We start from the raw sequence: 15,000 nt of genomic DNA, 5'->3' as shown, positions 1-15,000 counted from the left end.
AGTACATTGTTTCGTGTGGGAGGTAAGAGGTAAAAGGGAGAATATAAAATAGGAAGTGGATAAAGATAAAAGAAGAAGAGAGGAGATGTGATAACGTAAGCAATAATGGAGAAGGAAGAGAAGATGCAGTAATAAAGGGGAGAGTTAGAGTAGAAAGTGAAAATGAATGAAAATAGAGGTTTAAAAAAGTAAGAAGAAAATGAGATAAACTACTGAGGAAACAAAGATAAAGATACAAGGAGAAAAAGAAGATAGAAAAGACGGGATGAGAGTAAGTTACAGAGAGGGAAGAGAAAAGAAAAGAAAGGTTTAGACAATGAGATGATACAGAAAAGAATGGAGGGTTAAGAGAAGAAATGGAAGAAGAGGTGTGAGAATGAAAGTTTAGAAATAGGCAAGAAAAGAGAAGGATTGGAACAGCAAGAATGAAAGTTTAGATGGAAGTAACTCAAGGAAAATCTAAATGGAGGTTAAAGATTAAGAAGAGAGAGGAGGAGAAAGGAAATGCTGAAGGAGGCAGTGAAATGAAGGAAGCTAGAGAGAGAAAATGAGAGAGAGGAAGGTGAACGAGGAGGAGGGGTCAGGGAGTAGAGAATGAGGAAGAGAAGGAAGAGGAAGAAAGGGCAAGCGAAGATAGGGAAGAGGAAGAATGATGAAGCACTGAGGAATGAAGGAAGCTGAGGAGTGAGAAGCGAAGGGAAGATGATGCAATGGGCTGATAAGAAGATGGAATGAGGAAGAGAAGAGGGATAGATAGGTGAGGAAGGGGATGAGAACGGCTGGAAAATAAATAAAAAAGAGAGAGGAGGCAGGATGATGGGAATAAGGGAGAAGGAAGGGAGGGAAAGAGATGGAGGGAGAGAGATGGAATATGAGTAGAGGGAAGGGAGGCTGGAGAGAAGAGGGAGGGAGGGAGGGAAAAACAGGGTAAGAAAGGGAGAGAAAGAGAGAGGTAAGATATAGGGTGGAGGAAAGGTGAAAGAAGAAACAGGGAGGAAAAAAAACAGTAAGAATGGAAGGGAGAAAAATAAGAAGAGGGAGGAAGAGAATGAAAGGGTAAGGGAGAGAAAGATTGGATATGGGTTTCAGGAGAGGTAAGGTGAGGTGACTAGGGTGAGGGGGTGAAAGGGGTGAGGGGGGCAAGGTCACTAAGGGTCACCAGGATTTACATAGTGACGCGGATCAGCCTTAGAGGGGTGAGGGGGGGCGGGGAGAGGTCAGGGGTCACCTCGCTTCCGTGTGGGGTGTAGGGGTGAAGGGGAGGGAAGGAGGGCCATGGAAGAGGCGGAAGGGAGAGGAAGAGAGGGAGGAGGAAACGGATAAGAGAAGGGTGATGGGGTGATTGGGTAAGGAAACGGGGATAGGGAAGGGTCGTGGGGATATGGGGAGGATGAAGGGGTGGTATGAGTCAGTGGGGAGGTTGGGGAGCAGTGAGGAGTGATAGGGGGAAGGGGAGGATAAAAATGAGGATGATAGAATGGTACTGATGGGGAAGGGGTGAAAGAAGGGTGAGGAAGAGGGGAAGAAGATACACTCCCTTTGTCTCTTAACCCTCCACCGTCCCCTTCCTCCCTTCCCCTCCCTCCAGTGCCCCTTCTCTTCTTCCCCATTTATTCCTTTTCTTTCCTTTCCTTCCTTTCTCTCCACTGTCCTCTTCCTCCCCTTTCTCCCCCTTCTTTTTCCCTTCCTTCTCTTCCCCTTTCTCCCTCTACCGTTCCTCTCCTTCCCTTCCTCCCTTCCCATCCCCTCCTCCCCTCCTCTTTCATTCCTTTCCTCCCCCCCCTTCCTCCTCCTCCCTCCTCTTCCTCCCCTTCCCGTGCCCTTCAGGAGGCTGGATGACTCATGACCTCTGAATGTATCTCTCTCATTGTATCTTTCTCGCCTTTCATTGTTCCTATTCTGCTTGTTCTTTCTAATTTATTCTTCTCTCTCTTTACCACTTTCCTCCGCTTTTTCTCCCTCTTCATTCTCCTTATCTCCTTTCTCCTCCTTCATTTCTCCTCCTGTTATCTCCGTTTCATCCTCTTATCTCTTTTCTCTCATTTCTCTTTCGTATTTTTTATTCTGTTCTCTCCTGCATCCTTATCATATACAAGTTATCTCTCTCCTCCGTCATCTCCTCCTCCTCCTCCTCCTCCTCCAACATGACCCCACAAATATGCAGTTTCTCCTCTCTCTTCCTCTATTGTCTGTCTTTCATAATGTCTGTCTGTCTGTCTGTCTGTCTGTCTGTCAATCTAGCCTTGTGTGTGTGTGTGTGTGTGTGTGTGTGTGTGTGTGTGTGTGTGTAAAAGTGAATGATTGCTTCTTTAACCTCTAAAGACACCGATAAATAAATAGATACATGATTAATGGATGACTGTGTGTGTGTGTGTGTGTGTGTGTGTGTGTGTGTGTGTGTGTGTGTGTGTGTGTGTGTGTCCTGAACTCATGTTACTGGTGTTGCCTGCCATGAGAGAGAGAGAGAGAGAGAGAGAGAGAGAGAGAGATTTGAGCATCAGCGGAGTACATTATACGCTTCTAGCTGAGTCACTCTCTCTCTCTCTCTCTCTCTCAAGTGTATCGGCTTTCTTCTTTCCTTGTTTTCTTTCTCTTTATCTCCTTTCCTCTCTCTCCTCTTCATCTGTTTGTCAATCTCTTAAGTACCTCGTTTATTGTTCCTAATTGCTTTAATCCTTCTTCATATTGCCTTTTGCTGTGTGTGTGTGTGTGTGTGTGTGTGTGTGTGTGTGTGTGTGTGTGTGTGTGTGTGTGTGTGTGTGAGAGAGAGAGAGAGAGAGAGAGAGAGAGAGAGAGAGAGAGAGAGAGAGAGAGAGCAGCAGCCATGAGGGATGAGTAGGCAGATGAATGAATGAAGGAAAGGGAAAAAATGAATAAGCAAAATAAAGTTAAAAAAAAAATTCACTTGAAGATGGCAAGATGAATGGAGGAGGAGGAGGAGGAGGAGGAGGAGGAGGAGGAGGTGAACAAAGAATGAACAAAAATTGAGGAGAGAGATGAATGAAGACAGGGCACAAGGGAGAGGGAGAGGAGGAGGGAGTGATTGTGAGAGAGAGAGAGAGAGAGAGAGAGAGAGAGAGAGAGAGAGAGAGAGAGAGAGAGAACGTGGTGCGGTATAATAGGTATCTCTGTTTCCCTCCTTCTCGTCTTGACCAGTGAAATATGCGCAAGATAAAGCCAGTAATCTCTCTTTCTCTCCCTTATTTTTCCCTTCTCTCCTTCCTCCTCTCCCTTCTTTACTTCCCTTTTTTCTCCCCCTTTCTCTCGCTGTCTCTTCTGCCTCTTCCTTCTCTCCTTTCTCTCCCTTCTTTACTTCCCTTTTTTTCTCCCTCTTTCTCTCCCTCCTCTTTCTCTCCCTTCTCTACCTCCCGCTGTCTCTTCTGCCTCTTCCTCCTCTCCTTCCTCTCCCTTCTTTACTTCCCTCTTTCTCTCCCTTCTCTATCTCCCGCTCTCTCTTCTGCCTCTTCCTCCTCTCCTTCCTCTCCCTTCTTTACTTGCCTTTATTTCTCCCTCTTTCACCTCCCTTTTTCTCTTCTTCTGCCTCTTCCTCCTCTCCTTTCTCCTCTCCCTCCTTCACCTCCATATTTTTGTTCTTTATCTGTTTCTTCCTCCTTCACCTTCTCCACCTTCTCTCTCTCGTGTTCTTTATCTTTCTCCTCGTCTCTTTGTTACCTCCTTCCTCCAATCTTTCCCTCCACTTCTCCCTCTCTTCCCTTCATCTTTACATCCTTTCTCCCTCTCCTCTTTCCTCTGACTCTTTTTCTCAGTTCGTTTCATCTCTTCCTGTTTTTTTGTTATCGCTCTTTCATCCTCTTTCGGTTCTCTTTTCTCATCATCCAATTCGCCTTTCTCCTGTTTTCTTTTTGCCCTTTTCTCTTTCTCTTCTCCTTTCGACTTTCTTCTCGTTTGTCTATTTTTTTTCCTTTGCTTTTCCGAAATTCTTTACTTTACCTCAATCTTCCTTCTTTCCTCCCCTCTCCACTCCTTGATATTCCCTCCACCCTTCTTCACCCATCTCTCTTTCCTTCTCTTCTCCTCTGTCTCTCTCTTTCTCCCTCCCCCCCCCCACCCCCCACTTTCCTCATCTTCTCCTCCACAAACATTAGCGTCTCTCATTGCTCTACGAATTATCAGCACGTTTGAAGTGGATGTAAAACAGATTCTTTGGCACACCGGCTTTTTCCGCTCTCAAGTGCTGTTTATCTTCGTCCTCGCTTTCGCACACCGTTTTCCTCTTCCTCGAGTGTTGTGGGTTATCTCGCTCTCGTGTGTCTCTCTGGCAGAAGGAGAAAGATGTGTAAAAAGAAGAAAAAAGAATATACACCTGCCCTTAACAAATTCTTCGAGAGGAGAGTATCGAGACCTTTGGATTTAGATTAGATTCTTTTTATTTGGTAGTTTCTGATCTTTTTTTATTCTGGGGCAGCATATTGTGAGCACTTTTTGTTGCATTGGCCTTCGTCTACCTTGTTTTACCGTATGCAATCTCGCCCACTTCACCAGAACTTGTAGATAGTGTGTTTGGAGTATTACAGAAGCTTTAAATGTGTACTAACTCCTTTCGTCCCATCTATTGTCTCTAGTTTATTCTTTTCCACCCTTCATTCTTCTATCGTCCCCGTCATGTATCTCAGCTCCCTTCATTCCATCTACTTCTCATTCTATTCTCTCTAACTTACACTAACATCGTCCATCCTGTAATACCTTGTTTGTCTTCACAGTTGGGGATCTGAAGTCAAGTAGTTTTACGGGAAGATGTGTTTAAATCCTGCATAATCCAATAAGCAATACATGTCATCCAATACTACACGGGACAGAGCATTCACGGTCAAGGGGATCTAAGTGTAAGCTGAACGCCTCGCTCCTCTCTTGTTCGTGCACCGGTAATCCTTGGGCCTCTGATCCTTTATAGATGCGTGGTCGTCCTGCGCCTTCATGCATTCAGAATCGCCGGTCATAGCAATAAACTCCAGGCCCATCACAGGCAGCGCTAGTGGATGCGTTTCTTATGGTGATGCTGTATGTCTGACCTTTTATATTTTTTTTCCCCATCCAATGAATATACGATCAGATGTTCTCACCTGCCGTGTTACATAGACTTATATCCTTCATACCTACTTACTCTTCCAGGCTCCATTCTTCATTCTTTTCTCTCTCTCACGTATTTATTTTGTCTTTGGTAACTTATACTCTCATACTTATTGTTCCAGCCTTCATTTTTCATTCTTCTCTACCTTGCTTATTCTAACTCTCTGGGATGGACTTATACCCTCGTACATACTTACTCATATTGTCTTCATTCTTCATTCTTTTTCCCCCCACTTATTTACTCTGCCTTTGATAACTTGCACTCTCATACTTATTGTTCCAGCCCTCATTTTGCAATCTTCTCTACCTTGCTTATTCTAACAGTCTGGGATGGACTTATACAACTCATACATACTTACTCATACAGTCTTCATTCTTCATTCTTTTTCCCCTCACTTATTTACTCTGCCTTTGATAACTTATACTCTCATACTTATTGTTCCAGCCTTCATTTTTAATTCTTCTCTTCCTTGCTTATTCTAACTGTCTGGGATGGACTTATACAACCCATACATACTTACTCTTATTGTCTTCATTCTTCATTCTTTTTCCCCTCACTTATTTACTCTGCCTTTGATAACTTACACTCTCATACCTTCGTCCTTATTCCCCATACCATGTTTTTACCCATACTTTCTTCCCCATCCTTAATCCTCCTTCTCTCGCTTTCTCTCCCTCCATCCCTTTTTTCCCTTCATGCACCTCTTTTACGGTCAAAACTTAATTAAAAGTGAAAATTACCTGCATCCGAGTTGTGAGGTGCAGCGCCTTACCTGTGGCGGCGCCGTGCTGGGACTAATTAATTGGGCTTCACACCTGAGTTGGTCGCCGCAGGTAACCACGTGCGCCGAAACAGTGATTTGTGGGACGTTTTGTTATATTGTGGCTTAAGATTCATTAGGGGGGGGGTACTTTCTCTCTCTCTCTCTCTCTCTCTCTCTCTCTCTCTCTCTCTCTCTCTCTCTCTCTCTCTCTCTCTCTCTCTCTCTCTCTCTCTCACACACACACACACACACACACACACACACACACACACACACACATTGGCGGTGCGTGTGTGCAGGTTTAGTCTTCCTCGTGTGTGTGCGTGTGTGTGTGTGTGTGTGTGTGTGTGTTATGGCGTGTTTAAGGTCAAGGTTGAGGCCGGGAGCGTTATCTTTTTTTTTTTTTCTTTTTTTTTTTTGACCTCGGCAAATTGATTGCCATAACCGCACCTTTTTTTTTCCTTTTAACGTTGCGGCAGAGATAAATTTTGCGTTGCGTGCATAGGTGTGTGTGTGTGTGTGTGTGTGTGTTGCAGAGATAATGATTCGTGCTTGTTTTTGAGTGATTAATTTCATGCACCGTCGATTACACTACACATAAAGAATATACTAGTTATTACTTTTTTTTATTATTATCATTATTATTATTATCATTGGTCGCGATGGTGTTTTCTGAGCGTCATTACACACATTTAATTCCGTAAGCTTGTGTTTGTGATATGAATAGTTTGGATAGCAGTCGTAGTAGTAGTAGTAGTAGTAATAGCAGTAGTAGTAGTAGTAGTAGTAATAGCAGCAGTAGTAGTAGTAGTAGTAGTAGTAGTGTTCACCGTTGCAGTAGTAGCAGTAACAGTAGCAACAAGGGGTTTAAACGTTGCATTAGCGGCGGTAACAGTAGCAGGTGCCGTGGTGGTGATGGCGGTGTTCCTGGCTGCGAGAACAATGTCGGTGGAGTGGCGATGTGGAGATACTTGTAGCACTCGTGGCGGCAGTACCGGTAGTGGAGGAGTTATTTATAGTACCTGGGATGGTGGTGGTGGTGGAGGGGTGGAGCAGTTGGTGGAGGTGAGCAGGTGTGTTAGCTTGAAGGGTAGCTCGGTGAGGTTGTAGTAGATATGTGGTTAAGGATGTGAGTGTTGGGTTGGCTTGTAAGAAGGCGGATAGGCTGTGGTGTTGGTTAGTGGGTGGGTTAGTGAGGTGGTTAGGTAATGGGTTGGTGTTTCTAGGCGGGTAAGTGGTGTAGGTATTGGTGTTATGAATGTGTTTGTGTGTTTGTGTTGGTGGTGTTTTGGTGGGTTGGTGTCATGGGTGTGTGTGTTTGTGTGCTGGTGTTGGTGGTGTTTTGGTGGATTGGTGTCATGGGTGTGTGTGTTTGTGTGCTGGTGTTGGTGGTATTCTTGACTGGGTATACGTGGTGTGTTGGTGTTATTGGGTGGGAAAGGTGGGTACATGGTGTGGTGGTGTTGGTGGGCTGGTGTTGATTAGTGGGTGTGTTTGTCTTGGTGTTTGTGGTGTTTATGGTTGGGTAAGTGGTGTGGTGGTGTTGTGTGTTGGTGTTGGTGTTGCTGGTGGTGTTCCTGGGTGGGTGTTAGTGGGGTGGCGTTCATGGGTGGATGGGTGGTGAGTAGGTCCAGTTTACCTGTCGGCTCACCTGTGGTCAAGGTGGTTCACCTGGCAGCCGAGTAATTGAGGGAGCCGGTTTGTTTTCACCTGGCCCCTGTCTCACACCCTCCCCTCCACCCCCTCTTCTACCTTCTCCCCTCCCCCTCTACCCCTCTCTCCCCCATCCCATCCTCTCGTCTTCCTTCCTCTGCCCATCTTCTCATATCGCTCCTTCCGTTTACTCTTCTTCCTCACTTCCCTCATCCCCATAATTTCTCGTCGCTTTTTGTCCCCATTTTCTCATCATCGCCATCCATTTCTATTTTTGCCTTGTCTACAGTTCCTCCTCCTCTTCCTCCTTCTCCTCTTCCTCTTCTTCCTCTTCCTCTTCTTCCTCTTTCTCCGTGTTCCTCTTCTACTCCTCTTCTTCCCCCCTCCTACTTCTGGTTTCAACATCTTAATCTGATTCATACCTTCATCAACTGCTCAATTATGCATCTTAATTGCTACCTTTTACCTGTACATCACCTGTGCATTTGCCAAGGTTGGCGAACTTTACACGAACTTGAATGAGCGTCACTGAACTTTTATTTATTTATTTATTATATTTTTGCTCTCCTCTGCAGGATTTTTTTTAACGATAAGGAACTGCCGAGTCATGCTTTAAAAATAATGTTGAAGGGATTTTTTTACGCGTGTTTGTGTTCGAGTGTGTGTGTGTGTGTGTGTGTGTGTGTGTGTGTGTGTGTGTGTGTGTGTGTGTGTGTGTGTGTGTGTGTGTTCGCCTCTGCAGTGCTGGGCGTGTTTCCCTGTTATTGATTAGACGAAGCTTACCTGGCAGAGTGAAGCCAAGACCCTCCCTGCACACACACACACGCACGCACACACCTGATTATTATAGCCCGCCACCCCTTGACCGATGGCTGGAGGAGGAGGCGGAGGAAGAGGATGAGAAAAAAAAGGAAGTGAAGCAGGAGGTGAAGCATAGAACTTACCAAAACTTGTCAAACTATAACTAACTAAACCAAGTAAAGGAAAAGTAATTGAGAAAACTGAAGGGAAAAAACGGGAGAAAAAGGGAAATCTACTAAAGGGAAGCAAAACATAAGGAGCATAAGAAGAGAAAGGGAGGGGAAGGGTGGAAAGGGTGGAGAAAAGAAACAGAAGGGAAAGGAAGAAGAGGGGAAAAATACGGAAGGGAAGGGAAGTAAAGGAACAGAAGGGAAAGGCAGGGGAGAGGAGAAAAGAGAAAGGGGAAAAGGGTATAAAAGAAAGAGAAGGGAAAGGAAGAAGAGGGGAAAAATAAGGAAGGGAAAGGAAGTAGAGGAACAGAAGGGAAAGGCAGGGGAGAGGAGAAAAGAAAAAGGGGAGAAGTTGATAAAAGGAAGAAAAGGGAAAGGAAAGGAAAGTGAAAAAAGAAACAGGAAAATGGAGGGAAGGGGAGAATAGAAACAAATAGAAGGGAGGGGAGGGGAGGGGAGGGGAGAAAAGATGGTTAAGCAAATAAATTATCTAAAGGAAGGGGAAAACATTTGAGGGAGAGAAAGAGGAAGGAGGGGAGGGGACAGTGTAGAAGAGGGGAAGGAGAGAATGATGATAAGGGGAAAGGTGAAAGAAGAGGGGAAGGGGAAGGAGTAAGGGCGTATGTTTAATGAATTTCACTCAATATGGCGCCTCTGGTGGGGTGGGAGAGAGAGAGAGAGAGAGAGAGAGATGGGAAGGAATGAGTTGAAGTATGGAGTGGATGAGGTGGAGTGAACGAGGAAGTACTTGTTCTCTCTCTCTCTCTCTCTCTCTCTCGTGCCCGGCAATCAAGGGGAACCGGATTAGTCACGTCCGTTACCAGTATTATTGTTGTTTTTGTTGTTGTTGTTGTTGTTGTTGTTGTTGTGGCGTTGGTGGTGGTGGTGGCGATGGTGGAAAAAATTGCTCCTCATAATTATTGCGGTGGTGATTTACTCTCTCTCTCTCTCTCTCTCTCTCTCTCTCTCTCTCTCATTTTCTTGTTTTCCTCTTCCTTCTCTTCATCATGCTACACTCCTTCAATTTTCTCTCCCTTCCTCTCTTTTTTTTTTCTTCTTCCTTTCTCCTTTATTCTTCACTACACTTCCCCTCCGTAGCACATTTCTGTCTTCTCCTTCCTTTTCTTTTCCTTTTCTCCCCTTTCCTCTTTTCTCTCCCCTCTTTTCTCTCTCTCTCCACTCTCCTCCCACTCATAAACCCTTGAGATATCCACAAAGTACGTGCTTCTTGAATGAGAGAGAGAGAGAGAGAGAGAGAGAGAGAGAGAGAGAGAGAGAGAGACTATATCTTTTCAGTCTTCCCTTTTTATATTTTTTTCCTGCCTCCTCTCACTGCTCTTACCCCCTTCTCTCCATTCTCCTTACGGTCTCATCCTTACACACAAAGGTTCAGGATGTTCTTCACTGTACCGGGTATCGAACTCAGGATTCCCGGATGAGAACTGCGTATTCTAACCAATAGACCACTCGGCATTCCAACACATCAATATCGTAATTCATCATTTAGTTTGTGATTTAATTCTCTCTCTCTCTCTCTCTCTCTCTCTCTCTCTCTCTCTCTCTCTCTCTCTCTCTCGTTCACTCAATATTTCCCCTTTGACCTTGGGATGTCTGCCGCAGTTTCCGCAGTGTAAGTGATGGTGGAGGATCAACACCACCGCCACCCTCCACCCTCCACCACCGCCACCACCACCACCACCACCCTCCACCACCACCTCCTACCACAGTCCTCCCCTCCACTTGTATCCCCTTCACCACTCTCGTTCTTCTCAACTGTATCTCCTTGCTTGATGGAAAGGAGGGAGGAATGGTTAAAGCGAGACGGGGGAAATTCAGGGTTGCTGGGGAAAGTGAAGCGGGAAAAAAGGGAAGGGGAGAGGAAACATGAGCTGTGGTGTGTGAGGGGAACAAAAACAGCGTCGTGTCCACGTGCGTAGAGTCTTCACGTTACACTTTGCAACGAGTGAAAAATGTCATGACTCTCCTCACCGACACCTTATTTACAAGTGTCCGTATGTTGTACCATCCACCCGAGCGTCACTCCACTCCTGGTTATCGTATTTGTAAGCATTGACAGGTCGCATCGCATCGCCGTGGCTTTGAGTTGTGTGGCAGCTGCCCCACGGGGCGGTGTGCCGCTGCCCCGGCCCTCACCTTGCCTCTTGTTTACCCGCTGGCCGATGGTCCGCCCCTCGCGTCTACTCTGACGGGACATTCCGCCACCTGGTCCTTCTCTCCCCCGCGTGGGCGTGATCTAAATGGGTGGATGGGGGCTGGGCAAGGGAGGGAGGGCCGCTTGCCGCACTTAAATTAGTTTTCGTTTCTTTTGGTTTATTTGTAGTGTCATTTAAGTGTTTTGATTCCTTCCTGGCGCAGCAGACAGTGTTACAAAGTGTTGTTGTACGTAAGTGTTGATGCCGCCTGCACGGCGCTGAGCCCCGCCCTGTGCCGTCTGGACAAGTGCAGTGAACAGTGAACGGTAAACAGTGAACATTTGACGGCCACAGACATGTTGACGGTGCAGGCGATGATCCACGGCCAGGATGCCACAGCCGCCCTCAGGAAGCCGGACAAGGCTGGTGGCGTGGGCGCCGTCCCCGGCTTGAGGGGCAGCAAAATAAAGAGGAAAAGCGCCAAGAAAAAGAAAGATGCTGCAGCCGGCGGGGACGACACAATCGGCGACATATTCGTTGACGTTCCTCAGGGCTTGGCGCCCCGTGGGTTGCCGGAGCCCGGTGTGGTGGTGGCCCGCGAGTGGCTGCTGCTGAAGAACACTGAGGTTCAGGAGGAGGCAAGGTCACCGCCCAGCAAGTTAACGAAGGAACGAGGCAGCTCTGGCAGCGGCCGCCCCTATCAGGACCCCGCCTCCCCGCCCAGTCTGGTCCCCATCAGGAGAAAAGACTCGCGTCCCGCCAAGACTAACCGAACCAAAGATGCTAATGGGAACAGAATACTGAAGGGGCTGCGCGGCGGCTGTCCCAGCTTTCAAGATAACCCTCACTCGGAGTCCCCCGAGGACGTGGCAACCAAATCTCAGAGGAGCCCAGGGATGGAGGAGCAGGAGGAGGCGCCGCGTTCCAGCGACGTGACCCTCATCAGAGTGCAGCCCCCACCAGACACCACCAACGAGGCGCCTTCCACGGACAGCCCTTCACGTCTCCCAAGGAAGGGAAGCCTCCACTTTACGCCGGAGGTGACGTTCGAAGAGGACAAAGAGAAGCGAAGCGCCGCTAGCGTGTCCCCGGGCATCAAACGTCACAGCTCCAGCAGAAGCACCGGATCTGAGGGCAGCACACTTCGGCGGCGGCGGCGAGGCACCGCCCGCAGCAGCGCCTCCACACAAACCCCCACTGGTTCCCACTCTGAGCTGCCTGACTGCACCATTCCCCCGGAGAGACGCTTGTCTTTCCGGACCCACGAGGCGCCTCCCGCCCCTCCCGAGGAGCCGCCTCCACGCAGGGACCTGACCGGCAGCATTCCTGGCGCCTCCCTTCTGCTCAAGTTGGTGATGCCCAAAGAGAAGCGCTCCAGCAAACACTCCGGGGGCTCCCCCTCTCGCGAGGGGGCGCCCCCTGCTTCCGTCCCGCCCCCTGGCCGGACCCCTGCCTCCCCCTCGCTGCCCTGGTTCTGGCCGCCGCTGCGTCACATCGAAGCCATGACCTCCCTGCACTCCGTCTTCCCTGTGGGGAAGGGACCGCCCCCCCAGCCCAATCCAGGGACTCAGAGTGTAGCTGCTGGGGGCGGGGAGGCCGGGGCGCCTGGGGGTCTGGCCTTACTCCCGACCAGTGTAGTGCCTTTTCCCCCGAGGGCTGCGCCGCCGGTGCCCCGCCAGGTGCATGGTGACCAGCTCAGCATCTCCAGCCTGAACAGCAGCCTCGCGGGACACACCTACGAGCAGGTGAACTTCGTCATTGAGCCGCCCATCTGTGAATACAGAGAGAATGAGTATGATCTCAGTAAGTCGGTTTCCGAAGACATTCATTCCTATCATATTGATAAGGAGGATGTCAGGCCTCAAGAGTCTTACTTCGTGTCTCGCCGGAGCAGCGACAGCCGCGTGGCAGAAGTGGCGGAGCGGACGCGGCCCCGGCGAACCTCGCGCCGGAAACGGAAAAAATCCCGTTGTGCTGCGACCATCACCGACGAGTCTCTGATCGGCGAGTTTCAACCCGAGGGACTGATGGGCCCGGAGGATCGGATAGTTGAGGGTGGTCTGCGACCCTGCCAGAGTGATGAAGATGAAGCAGTGGTCCTTTCAGCCCCAGCCACACCCCCGCGCTCCCCGGCCCTCAGCCTGATGCATCGAGACCTGCGCTGGTCCTCCACAACCTGCAGCAGCAGCAGTAGCGCTCTCGGCGGGCGGCACATCGCCACGTTGGAGAAGCCCATCACGCTGGTGTCTGAGGCCACCCTGGAGCTGGGCCGCTCCCCCTCCGTGTCTCCCCCGCTGCCAGAGTACCCGCCGAGAGGTGTTACGCCCCCAGCCCCTCACATCCCGGCCCCCAGGGACGCGGCCTTCATCCACAGGCTACTAACGTTGGTAAAGGAGGACGAGGCGCAGACAGACAGTCCTAACGGCCCGGGACCCCCAGACGTGCGACACAACATACGGCGGCGCGGCGTGTATGTTTCCGTGGACACTGAGTCCGACACGGGCGTAACGTCAGAGCCCGAGCCTAGCAGGGGACCCCGAGTGACCCCCAGCCCTGACCCCCGCAGTGAAGGAGATATCCACTGGCCCCGCCGGGCTTCCTTAGCAGGCCCTGTAGGGGACAGGCGGCCTTGCCCAGTCCATGGCACTTCCAGTCCTCGTAAGTCAAGTCTTGCCGCGGCATCCCAGCGGCGGCGCCTTCGTCGCGCCTCGCTGCCAGCTCCTGTCCCGGCGGAGCCTCGGCCGACCTTCTTCCAGCGGTTGCGTCGGTCTCTCCGGCGAAGCAGAAACGTGGAGCCTCTGATCGCAGAATTGCCGAGTCCTGCTGACCTGCTGGGCGTTGAAGACGTGGTCTCCGTGGCAGGTTCAGAAGACCACCTCCTGCCCCCGGAGGTACCCTGCTCGTGTCCTGATCCCGTCCAAGACTTCCGACGGTTCCGGCCTCGCCTCGGCTCACTGGTAACAGTGGGCAGCAGCGACGAGGACGACAGGCGGCCGCTTCACCCAAGCCCGCAGGTAACACACCCATGCCGCCCACCTGTTCCTTTACCACTAATTCATGCCTCTCAGTATACTTATCTCTACTACTATTATCCTTTTTTTTATTTTTTGCCTTAGTAATTGTGTGTGCCATCACAGACACTTTCTTCGCAGCATGGCAGGATCTCAGCACGACGTACACACACACACACACACACACACCACACACACACACACATCGGTAGCCCGCCGCGCTGCAAGGCTTCACGGCTAAACAGGCGGCGGTTCGAGCTCAGGCTGGATTCTTTCCGTTGATTAGGAGTGGTTATTGTCCCCCCTTGAGCAAGAGGGATGGGGTGTGTGGTGTGTGAGGTCCTGGCAGTACCCAGAGATAAACGATAATGAACATGCACTTGCTCGTGTCGGTAGGGTACCTGCTGGCGACAGCGAGTTCAACTTGTGATCAGGCCGTGGTGAATTACACACACACACACACACACACACACACACACACACACACACATACACATACACACACACACACACACACAACACACGCGCGCTAGGGTGCCCAATAACAGGCCCCGGCCCTTCCCAGCACGGTGCGGCCTTAGTAGCCATGCGTCATCTTGGTAATAGGGTAGTGGAGCCAGCTGCCATTATCGTGTATAATTTTAGTCCCGCGGCAGGCGGGAATGGCAGAGTTACTTCCAGCCTGGGCCACATGGCGCTTCCGTCCTGGCGCCACAAAACTCTAGGGCAGCCTCTCGCCGGGATCCGCCCCCTCGCCGCCCTCACGCCTCCCTCGCGCCACGGCACGCCGGTGTGATGTCGAGCCCGATTATAGTTTTACAGTCGTACCCAAGTGTGTGTGTGTGTGTGTGTGTGTGTGTGTGTGTGTGTGTGTCAGCGCAGCACAGGTATAACTTCACCACACACGAATCCGTCCCTCGCCCGCCGTGTGACAGGCCGCCCCTCGCCCCTTCATCCCGCGGCCGCTCATCATAGGTGTTCACAGGTGACCTTGGCGGGGGAGCCACGTGCACCGCGACGCCTCCTGGGCAACCTTCCCATTCCCAAACCACACCTCGGCCCCACGCCCCCCACGCACGGCACCCCCCACACACCCCACACATCACCCATCCTCCGTTGCTTATCTCCTTTACCCTCTCCATCTCCCTTCCTCTATCCTCCTCACCTCTTTCCTTGTCTCGTTTACCTTCGTCCTTACCCTCTTGCTCTTTCTCCTCATCCCCCTCCTCTTCCTCCTCCTCCACTTCCTTCTCCTCCTCTTCCCCTTTCATCAGAAGCAGTAAAATGTGAAACCCTTAGCGAAGATTTTTTTTCCTGGCGTTACTTATTGACATGTTGCCTTCATTCGTGTTTCTCTCTC

General features: G+C 50.0%; 1 protein-coding gene across 5 annotated transcripts in view; it reads left to right on the top strand.

Moving 5' to 3' along the window:
- Positions 1 to 15,000, top strand: part of LOC126987903 (adenomatous polyposis coli protein-like) — a 129,416-nt gene that overhangs the window by 44,040 nt on the left and 70,376 nt on the right. For 3 of the 5 annotated variants that reach the window (XM_050845409.1, XM_050845405.1, XM_050845407.1), the window contains exon 2: positions 10,856 to 13,643. In XM_050845409.1, the coding sequence (XP_050701366.1) occupies positions 10,986 to 13,643 (2,658 nt within the window). In that variant the 5' untranslated portion in view covers positions 10,856 to 10,985. Of the gene's footprint in view, positions 1 to 10,852; positions 13,644 to 15,000 lie in introns of all 5 variants that reach the window. The other 2 variants (XM_050845406.1, XM_050845408.1) reach the window with 1 other exon arrangement.

This window comes from Eriocheir sinensis, chromosome 67, assembly GCF_024679095.1.
Source record: "Eriocheir sinensis breed Jianghai 21 chromosome 67, ASM2467909v1, whole genome shotgun sequence".
NCBI lineage: Eukaryota > Metazoa > Arthropoda > Malacostraca > Decapoda > Varunidae > Eriocheir > Eriocheir sinensis.
The sequence above is the reverse complement of the archived record's forward strand: the minus strand, read 5'-3'. Positions and strand labels throughout refer to the sequence as shown.